This window comes from Phoenix dactylifera, chromosome 4, assembly GCF_051530095.1.
Source record: "Phoenix dactylifera cultivar Ajwa chromosome 4, Ajwa_hap1_PhDact_Kaust_v1.1, whole genome shotgun sequence".
Classification (NCBI taxonomy): domain Eukaryota; kingdom Viridiplantae; phylum Streptophyta; class Magnoliopsida; order Arecales; family Arecaceae; genus Phoenix; species Phoenix dactylifera.
The window spans coordinates 4,700,521-4,711,649 of NC_143193.1; the positions used below are offsets into that span (position 1 = coordinate 4,700,521).

Sequence of the window (11,129 nt, forward strand, 5' to 3'; positions counted from 1 at the left end):
GTCTAAGATCAGCTATTTTAGTCTCACCGATTTGGATCGCAGTATGTCAAAAATTCTTGCTTGAGCCCTTGGAATAAATTCCCTCGGAACAAAAAATCATATGGGTGTCTGGGAACATCTTGGAGTGCCGGTTTCTGGCAAGAAGCTTGCTGTATCCGCCTGTACTGGTTTGATAATTAGAATCACCAGTAAACTCAATGCACGGAAGAATTAAGTGCCTTTCCATGTCGTGAAAGATGCAAGCTCTCTTTGTTTTTTTTAATTATTATTGTATGTAAGGAAACGACATACAATCAAATTGTCATAGTGGAGCTAACTTTGTCATAGTAGAGCTAACCAGTATGGATGTCGTAATTATAATCTCTGCTCGCCAGCCAATGTGCAGGACTCCTTCCCACGTATCCAATCACTAATCATGCTAAAATCACCTTCAAGCCCACCAGTGGCCGTTTGTGATTGGTGCGATGGCTGTGATTGGATGAGGCCCGCCCTCTGCGTGCCCCTTATTCTATAATGGATCCTATCTAATCACAGCTGTTGTACCAATCATGGATGGCCTTGATTGAGGGGCAAGCCTTCTCCGGCCGATCTCGGAACTAGAGATGGCCTTGATTGAGGGGCAAGCCTTCTCCGGTCGATCTTGGAACTAGAGAAGAACCGGACCCAAGTTTAAGCCCAAACCTAGCCCGGTTCAATCATTTAGGCTTGTTCAATACTTCAAATCTCCAATAGACTTATAGCATGTTTAATTGGATGGATGTTTTCCTTTTCTTTATATATTTAAACTTTAATTTGACAGCTGAATATTGAATTATAACTAATTTATTTTGAATATCATTCATAAAATTTCTTGGGAGGTTTGGGCTGGTACAGGCCAGTACGGTTTTCTGCCTAAAGAGATAATTCAATTGGGTTCGGGCCAGGCCAAAGTTTTCTAAATAGTTTCTGGCCTAGGCCCAGCCCATTCCGGCTGTTTCCAGCCTAAAACTAGGAAAGCTCAGACGACTCTTGGAGCATGTTCACCACACCCTAAAACAGCAGGAAAGAAACGGTTGAGGTTAATTGGTCTAAATACTCCAAATCTGTTGCATCTATGATGGGCCTCCTGCAATCACCAAAAGTAATTTCAAAACCTAAAATGTTGCTGTTCTTGGGTTGCATTAATTACCAAAAGAAAATGTTAAGCAAGTCCTTCTGTTTAAGGGCCTTCATACAACTTGCGGTTGAAGTTCTTTACAAGGCTGAACCATGTGAACCAACCAAAGTAGGTACGCGGCCTCAACTAGTTGAAATTTCCGCGCCAAGGGGCACAAACATCTGAAGCAGCTTCAAATAGCGAGCACCTTCTCTGTATCAAAAAATAGAGAAGTTCTGAAATGCATCCAGACTTGTCTCGAACAATGTACCAAGATTGATACGGTCACCACCAATCTGTCTAGAGGAAGAGGTGATGCATCCTGAGGGACCCGAGGACTCAGACTGTGGAATCATGAAAAAACAAACAGGGATCGTATCAGTCATCTTCAATTTCATGGAAGAAAAGATAAAAATAAGTCTGCAATAGTTTGGAAGAGCTTGTTAGTACCCAGTAGATATCCACTCTTCCAAAGTCCTTATCGCATAAAGCTTCTATTTGGGGTTCTGCACTTGTTTTCAGTTCTTTACTAGCATCATCCTGGGTATGAGGCAGCAAACCTGCTGTGGCTTCTGGAGTGGATTCTGGAATTGCATCATTCTTTATGTGAAGCTGAAGATTAGCTGCAGGTTCTTGATGGATACCATCTGGCAGTGCATGCGCCAGCTGAGTGACTAGCTGCAAAATTATAATTAATAAACAAGTGTTAATCTTTGCTCAGTTAGGAAAACAACTACTACAATATTCAAAAGACTTCATTACCAAAAATTCCAGTGGCAAGCAAACAATTACCATATCATGGGGTCTATCTGAATTTGAAGTGATATTGTGAGTACATGCAGCAATAGGAGCATCTCTGGATGAAGCTGGATTATTGTTGTTTGGAGAAGTGGTCTTTTGGAATGCAAAAGCATGACATGTTTCTTCAGCATCCCAGATGGATGAATGGAGGGCTTGTGCTGACTGATTTTTGGTTTGGTGGCAGGCAATAAGAGAAGCAACAGCAGCATCGAATGAATCATTGGTAATTGGGATCTGCAGAAGACTTGAATTCTGTGCAGGCAATGCTTCAGATAGTAGGGTTCCGATGCTTACGTTAGATAGACAATCAGCCCATGAGAGGAAGGCACTTTTATCCTTGGCCCCCACAAAATGGAACAAATAGAGATATAGTCAGTAGAGATACGAAAATACAGGGGAAAAACTATTGGCTAATAAATTGGAGAAGATTAGCTAGAGTACCACTGCTTGAAATGATTTGTCCAACGAAGGGGGTGAACCAATGCCTTGGTTTAATGAATTATGAGAACACGCCGAACCATTTTCTGTGCTTGATGCAGGACATTGAGGAATTTTCTCATCAGTTGTATTGATAATTTGAGTTTCCTTAGTTTGTAAATTGCCTTCAGAATGGAGAGATGTCAGAGGTCTCTCACAGCTTGTTGGCTCAAGATTGGAGAACCAGCCATATCTTGAAAACAGAAAAATCCAAGTCATGCTTTTTAGAGAAGTAGCTATTGCTATCACGAATGAAAACCTTCCAGGTTGAATACATAAACACTCACAGAAGCAGCACAATTATAGGAGGTATACCTTAAACGGAATATGGCAGGGCTACCAACAGCAGCATACACATCAGCAGCACTAGTATAAGAATCTTTTATCGTCCATCTTCTGTAACTGACTAGATTGTCCAGACAAGCATTGTAGGGAAAGATCATGAGCTCTCCTGATGCAAATTCTGAGCTGCCCCACTTGACATCGAGGTGTTTCACTACCGATGAGATTTTTTTTCGAGTTGGCAAAATAAGTTCCAGGTACGGGTTATGTTTATCCTGTAATGTCAACAAGAATGCAAAGAGTCATGGTGTATCATATATCTAGGTTTATACACAGTTATTAATCACAAAAATCTTTTTAGCACTGTTTATGACAGTTTTCAAGTTTTGATTCACCTGCTCCAACCCTTTTTGAGTAACTTCATCTATTGGAAACAGCTGGAGCTTAAGCTTTCCAGAACATTGTGGATATGGTTTAGACACAGACATGGAATTTCCTGGTAATTTTGTCTGACCACTAGTTTGCATAACCAGCGTCTGCAGAGGGGATGGTTGATTTCGAGAAGGCAAAAGTTGTCCTGTAGTTTCCATACCGTTTTTCGCTGAAAATAGAAGTAAATTGGAATTAAAAAATAGTTATATATGCAAAACCTAAAAAAAGAGAGAGAATTGCCAGCAGAGTGAAGGTTCATAAGCCAAGTCATCGATGCTTCTTTATTGATGGTTTTTGTTTGTTCAGACTGCTGGGACTTGAGAGAAACCAAACTATTACATAATGTAAGACATATTATTGGTCATGTGCTTCCATGTTAAAACCATGATGCAAGTCCACAGTTAATTAAAAGAGAATGCGGAGGAATTACTCAAAATGGGAGCGCTCTAAGGAGTACCGAGAAGATGATACTGGTTAGCTCTTTCAAGCTTATATATGCTACAGTATCGTGCTATAATATTACCTGTAGCTTTCTGCCTCTTCTTGGCAGTTTTCTTCGTTCCAGATTTAGTGCAGTCAAGTCCGCTCTTTTTACATGCACCTATAGTTTTTCTACATTGTTTATCAGCAGTTTTCATGGTAACACAATGATGAGCCCTGACACAGCAAACCAGTTGTTACACCCTTCACACGTATCCCACAACCAGATCCTGTCTAATGCTTCTATGATCAATAATCAGCTTCTTACCTGCATTAACATAATCTGTCAGTAGTGAGATCAGGCATAGCTGCTGTATCAATAGTTTGAATATCCCTTTGTAGATCATGAAATCAGTTTCCTTGTATCGAACATTTTGCACTTACATGTGATAGAAAGATATTAATGACAACAAAATTCAACTAATTACCATATTCTCCTAATATTGTTACCTGATAATGGCTGGATATTGTCAAAAAAACTCATATATTACAGTGCAGTGCTACCTACTAGTCAAAAAAGTTGGTGCTTTACCAGATGACCCATGCTTAAAATTAGACAAGCATGGAATATGACAATATTTAAGTTTATGAAGCAGAGTGCATGTGTCCAAATCCATACATGTGTATAAACATTTGATATCTACGTGCCATAATAAGAGAGTCTAATAGTCACCACATGCATCCATAGAAAATCAAAATTTTCTGACCAAAGAACTGGTTTCAAACTTATAACGTTAAAGTGTGAAAGTCCTTGTCTATCAATCTATCGATCTATCTGTCTGTCTATCTGTCTGTCTATGTGTGAGAGTCCTTGTCAATGAGTTCAGTGGGGCCTGATTTCAGAAAAGATCAATCAATCGATTGATAGATCTATCTATCTACCAATCTATCGATCTATCTACAATAAATGCCAAAAGATCTTGACTCTAATCCTTGAGTTGAAATTACATGATATGCTTAAAAATTTCTAATTTTCACCTCAAGGAAAGTAGATTTCAGCAAGAAATAACTAATTGCAGCAAATAATTTCCACGAGATATTACAGGTTTTGGTGGGTTCATTGATTGCAGGCTCTTTCTTTATCAGTCATTTTCCAATGTATTTCTTTGATTCTTGTTTCACTTGAAGTCTTGATATTTTGTTATTGTTGAAGGAGATTATTTCATAGTCTGTTCTTGTTATTTGTGTGCTGCTTCTGTTTATTTGAAATGGTTGATGAATTCATATTAGCTCAAAATTAGTTTTCCAGTGATTATTATTTAGTGAAGCAATGCCTTGATCCATGCTTCTTGAACACATGTAGATAGAGGTAAGAAGAACAACTAATTTTGGGAGTGATTGCCTGATTGGATGACCATGCTGAATATGGTCCAACTGACAAAGGTCATATTATCTTACCTCAAAGGCCATAAACTATCATTATCTCAGGCCTGTCATTAAATCTCTGGCACTAAAACCCTACATCCGATGGATTTCTGCAAGATTTTTGATAGAGATCTATTTAGGTTTCTGAGCAGAACTTAGTAACAGACCTGCATCTCTAAGTAAATCTCCCATTTTCCTCATTAGTCTTTTAGTATCATAAACCCTCCATCACAATGGGCTTTTACCTCTTTATTTCTGCACAGAAAATCCGATCAATTAACATTCAGGACAGCAAGTATGATGGCCCTGATATTTCAAATTTACATATAAACCTCCCCTAGAATTTGATCCAAAGCAATTCTTGTGTAACTCAGAAATCTCATTTTTACATGTCACTAGGCTAACGTGCATTCCAACTGCTCCCTTTAGACTATATGATGAAGTGTGGCAGAGAAAGGAGGGACAGAAAAAGCTGAGCAATTGTTTTTCTTAAAGCGAGATTTCTGAGTTACCATGTCATTTCTATTGATTTGATTGATTGGAAGGTGCCTATAAACGACTCAATCAAAGGTTACTGGAGTCTACTACAGAAGACCATGACAAGGAAATAGTAGGTTTTGGTCCCTAAGGGACTTCTTATCCAGTAAAAAGTTTAAGCCCTTTTTTTAAGTCAAATGCAATCATATTCTTAGTTGATTGAAATGGGAGTGCCATGGGTGCAAGGAAGTGGATCTCCTAGACAAAAGTTATCATAAGGAAGCTCTTATGAAGCAAGTGCCAATTTGAGTATCTAGGAAGAGTCTGACATGGGCACACTAATCTGCATAAAAGTTCTTGTTGACGAGGTCCAAGTTTTCTTAATGTTTGATAGCCTATGAGAATATGCATTGCAAATTAAGTGTTTTCGGAAAGACATAAAAAGTGCAGTAAGGAAAAAAGATGAACAAATATAAACATAACACGATGTGAAGGACCAATAGAAGACAAGGAAAAATGCATTTCAATATTATAAAACATTAATTGATAGATGAATATTGAATTCATCTAATGAGGGCAAAGAAAGAGAGAAAAGGTTCTGCACCAGGTTGGGAAGAGATTAATCTAGAATACCCATGTTTTTTAGTTTCTTGGGGTTACTTTGAGCAGGGACTAAAACTGGTCATTCACAAGGATAGAGTGGTGGGTGTATCAGATGGGAGTTTGGAATTAGTGGCCAAGACATTCTTGGTTGAATCAAAGGAGATTCGATGTACTTGTAGATATCATCTGATTTTGGTTAAAAATGGAGAAGCAGTTCTATAATTCTTTCTTTGGCAAATTGGAGGTGCATTAGGCCTGCTACCCAATTAGGCCAAGATGAGATGCACGAATAAATTTGAGATTTGTGGCGGTCATTGAAAGAAGTGGCGGTCATTGGGAGGAGCTAAGGGGTGCATTTGTTTTTTTTTTTAAAGGGAGGGGAGGGTGAAGATGGGGCAGCACAGCCAGGGAGAGGAATGGAGTTTGATGGAGAGAAGAATTGAGAGAGAGATTATGTGGTAGTTAGAAGGGGAATGGGAGGTGATTGGTGTTGAGCATTGAGCCCTTCTCTATCTCTCTTCTTTTTAATTGAATCATTGGATCAAGTGTCGAATGGCTCATTCCGCTTATCAAATAAAAAAGTAAAAAAAAATATAAAAAATTTTGTATATTTGGATACCGATACTTGACCAACATGGTTCAACATACCATGTGTCAATATATTCTATACTCTACCGTACCAACTTGATACCTAACTGGCATGAGTCATAGTACCAGTATCATGAACATTGCCTAAAAATATATAACAACATGACTCTTTCTTCTATGTTAGAACTTTATTCCAAAGTACTTTTATGCCTCAAATAATCCCGTTTTAGTGCAATTGCCAATATTTGATTTAGTATTTTGACCAAACCTAACTCTTCCTAACCTAAAACAAAGTTCCAAAGTGGTTCTAGACTCTATCAGCCCTACCATTAAGAAATAACCTTTTATACTTGTAGATACTAAGTTCAAAATATTTGGCAAATAATGCTTGGATGATGGAAAATGGTCATATATTCAAGACTTCTTATCAATATCAATATCAAAATTAAAAAAAAACTGTGTATTGGACATGAATGGATAACAAGCTGATTTTAGGAGGTTAATGAAGACTAATACTTAAAAGTCCTTAAGCCTTGTGGGACCTTAGTCTTATTCTTTGAGTCATTAATGAGGTCCATGTAGTTTTTGACCATTTTCTTTTTCAAACTATGTATTCTACTTAGTTAATTAGTTCAATTGCTTGAGTAGCAAGCAGCCTTTGTTTTAATTTACTTTAACCTCTAATGCCCTAAATTCACTTTTTTGAGTACCTAGCAACTTTAACGTATTTTAAATTTACTTGGTCTACAAACAAGCTTACTTGGTCAATAAAGATTGGTAGGGATGAAGTCAAGGCTGGTTCATGCTTATCTTTTAGTGGAGGGGTACATTTGTCTTGGAACACTAAGTTATCTATAAATAAGTGGCAGCACTCCAGAATTTCATGTAAGGTTGATGAATAAAATTTGTTTTTTTATGTGAGTTTTCGTTGTGTGATGCGAAACGGGTATTAGGACGAAGTAAGGGCTGGTCTATAATTAGTTCTTACTAGAGGGGTATATTTTGTCATAGAATACTTTTATCTATGAAAAAGTGGTTGCTCTCCAGGATTTCATGTAATATTGATCATAATTAGTTCTTTTACATGAGTTTCCTTTGTATGATGCAAAGTGGGTATAAGGCCCTTCGATGTTATTTTTGGGTTCTTTATCTTATTCTCTCCTCTCCTTTCACTTGTCCATCTTGTTTATTTTCCATTTGACCTATATTCCCCATATTTGCGGCAGAAATCCTAAATCCTGGCCACTAAATCCTCAAAATTCTGTAGCTGACTACTCTACATGGGAACCCTCAACCATTTCTTCCCCTCTCCCACCATCTCATCCCAAACAGAACCTTTCCTCCATCCAAAACACATCTAACCCTAGATTTTAAGGGCCGTTACCAACAACATACAGCAGCAACCTTGTCTAAGGTTTTATCCCCCCCTCGTTCCCAACTACAAGATTGGTATGAGCATACCCTAGTGTTGTGCTTGACTGCAGATTGTACTTGGAGAGACTTTTAACACTTGAAGGTGCTTATCAAATGATATACAACCCCCATCTCAAATTTATCTTCTTAATTAACATTTCTACTTTGGTTTTCTATCAATAGACTAGTGGTTTATTTGCTTAAATAATCTAAATCAGATCCCATCTTTTATCTTCTTAAGCATCAATGAAGTCATAAAGCAGTAGATCGCATTGCATCTTAGAGCCATCAAGACGAAAGGTAAAGTCTTTTATTTTCAATTTGAGCAATCTTTATTTACACATTTGTGCATTGCATCATCTAAGACAGCATATAGAGTCAATTTCCCTTTAGGTCATCCTACATCATTGGGCCTCTACTGCGTGCAAGCTCTTATATATACAGCCATTTTACTTAAAAAAATCGAAAAGTTTACCATAGTATACTCCAAAATATGAAGCACCATGAGGAAAAAGAGAGAATAGATTCTCATACTAAAACAACAAACAAGCTATGAAAGGTTAAACCTTGAAAAGGACTAAAAGAGTGCATATGCAGTCGGCAACATTTTATTTCTTAAACATCGCTGTCACCAGATGTGGCTCTAATAAAAGCAAAATTTTGAGAAATCAACTTATAGGATATGGAAACCAAGACTAAATTAAAATTCAATGCACAAAATACAGTAGATCTCTATGCAATAACTTTACCAATGACAACTCCATAGATATCTCAAACTGTGTGGCATAGTTTAGACATGTAATTGTTCTTTCATAATGGCTATACCATGGCAACTCCAGAGATACCTCAAATTGTGGAACCTAGCATCACAACAGGTTCTGCAGAAAACAAACTTAAAAGGTAATTGTGTTTGATAATACTGAAGTTAATATCCTTATGAATCTGCTTCTGTAAACCCTAAATTCATCGACCAAACACCTACGGGAATAAGAAGAGTGTTGACTAGATCTAATGCAAGCATAATGTGACAATGTTTCAACCAAAACATCTTCATTTACTCTACATCTTGAAAATAGAAGCAAAACTACAATACTTAAATATGAAACTGCTTATGCGATAATCGGACCATTTTAAGCACAAAGTTTATATGTTTCAACTGTTTCGGTCTAAATATTACTGGATTCCTCTAAAAATTACCAAAAACTTGGTCCTTGCCATCTCTATGCCCAAAAGAGTTTGGAGCAAAGCTGTTATAAAAATAGTTACAAATATAGTGAACCTTGTCGTCTTGGTATGTTTTCAACATAGATTCTTCCTCCTGCCATCTAACTAAAACAAACTGTATGAACCGGACCCAAGTGAAGCTTAACAAAGAAAATAGGATTCCATTGGATTTGAAAGTAATTATGATCATAGTTTCCCCATGCCTATTTGGGGGATCAGTCTTTCTTCCATGTCATGTTAATTTCTCACTTCGTGTAACAATCAAACATAACAACAAGCTAATAGGATTGTTACAAAGATCAACAATGTTCTCTAAGAACTACAAAGTAAGTATTTTATTTACATGTCATTATCAGTTTTCTGAAAAAATATCATAGCATACATATTAGAGTAAGAAATATAAATTTCCCCACATTTGTAGATGATAAACTTAGTAGATCCTTAGGTTTTTGCTCGGTTTCCTGAACCAACGTTAAGTTTAGGAGCGACAAAGTGGAGATCAATTGCATACTTTTTGAAAAATTACTGGAGCAAGAAAGCCACTGCTTGAATGTTGTTATGCTATGAAAAAGATGAAATTAGCATTTCGAGACTTACAATAAATTTAATTCTGTATCACCAATAAATATACGATGTCTTTACTCGATGCACAAAATTGCAATATGTTTCCTAGCAAAATTCTCTCCCACAGCCACAATTAGCATAGTAATTCACCAACCAGTGCTCAGATTCAAATGAAACAGCAATCTAAATAGATCTACTCCGAAAATAGCATATGGTAAGTATTTTATTAAAAAAATAAAAAAAAATCATTCCCTGGATCCAGTAACAAATAACCGACAAGGTAAACAGTAACAGATCAATAGGTTCAACAAAAACAGTCTAAACCTCTCTTTGGAACAAAACAGCAAACACGTGCATAGCATCAAAGAGAGGCGAAGACTCGGTAGGAAGTTAACATCTGGTAGATTAGGTTGTACTTCGAGAACAACACTACTGGGTTGGTGTTCTTCCAGCAGATTTGACGTAGTTGAGGCGGAGGAGGCAGCGCCGGAGGTGGAGCGTTGCCGGAGTTGGAGCGCCGCCGGTGGAGGAGGTCGGCGCACGGAAAAGGGGAGGAGAGAGAAATATAAAAGGGGCGGATCTGTGTTGGTTGGAGGTGGAGGGTAAGGAGGACCTCCGGCAAGGAGGCGGCGACGCCGTCGGAGGGGGCTGCCGCCGGTGGTGGATGGGGAAGCACGAGACGGGGGGGGGGGGGGGGGGGGGGGGGGGGAAGAGAGAGAGAGGAGGGGGGGTGGTTTGTGGAACCGTGGAAGGGCGCGCGCGGGGAGGGGCGAAAGACGAAAATAAAAGAAAAGGGGGCCCGGTGGAGGGAATAGCTTTGAGTCGAAGAGTCGGAGGAGACTTCTTATCCAAGGGTGCGAGGCTTTAGGAGCTGCTCTTCGATATATAGTCCCTGAGGAATAAGATATTGCGAACATGGTTCCCTCGGCTGCTACCTGGCATTAGAGGGAAAATAAAGCTAATAGGATAGGTTGGTATAGCATAGGCCGAATTTAAAAAATAATAATTTAATATTTTTAGGGATCAGATATATTGAATACTAAAGTTTATCAGAAAATCTAGTCTCTTTCTAGTTTCTACGGACTTAAGTGAATAGGTCGAATTATATAAATATTATTTATTCTCAAATTATGTTCAGTATTCTAAATCGTAAGATGTGATATCGAAATCAATCAAACATAATTCATACCAAAATCAATACATCCTGACAAAACCAAAGAAGATTGGAGAACTTTTAATGAACAGAGTTACTGTTCATTATCTGGCATAGTACCGTGAACAGTACCTT

At 38.0% G+C, this 11,129-nt stretch overlaps 1 protein-coding gene across 6 annotated transcripts; it reads right to left on the bottom strand.

The window, feature by feature from the left end:
- Positions 1-766: 766 nt before the first annotated feature.
- LOC103710821 (TSL-kinase interacting protein 1-like) lies at positions 767-10,692 on the bottom strand. Of its 6 annotated transcripts, none has more exons than XM_039133823.3 (8): positions 10,258-10,692; positions 3,651-3,875; positions 3,091-3,296; positions 2,729-2,970; positions 2,378-2,606; positions 1,928-2,272; positions 1,586-1,813; positions 767-1,479 (listed from the first exon to the last, which is right to left on the bottom strand). In XM_039133823.3, the coding sequence occupies exons 2-8, from the start codon at positions 3,763-3,765 to the stop codon at positions 1,354-1,356; spliced, it is 1,491 nt and encodes a 496-aa protein (XP_038989751.3). In that variant the 5' UTR covers positions 3,766-3,875; positions 10,258-10,692; the 3' UTR covers positions 767-1,353. The 6 variants fall into 6 exon arrangements, with proteins under 6 accessions (XP_038989751.3, XP_038989750.3, XP_088575787.2 ...); XM_039133822.3 differs by having other exon boundaries at positions 10,166-10,658; XM_088719661.2 differs by having other exon boundaries at positions 3,651-8,931; positions 10,258-10,527.
- Positions 10,693-11,129: the final 437 nt, after the last annotated feature.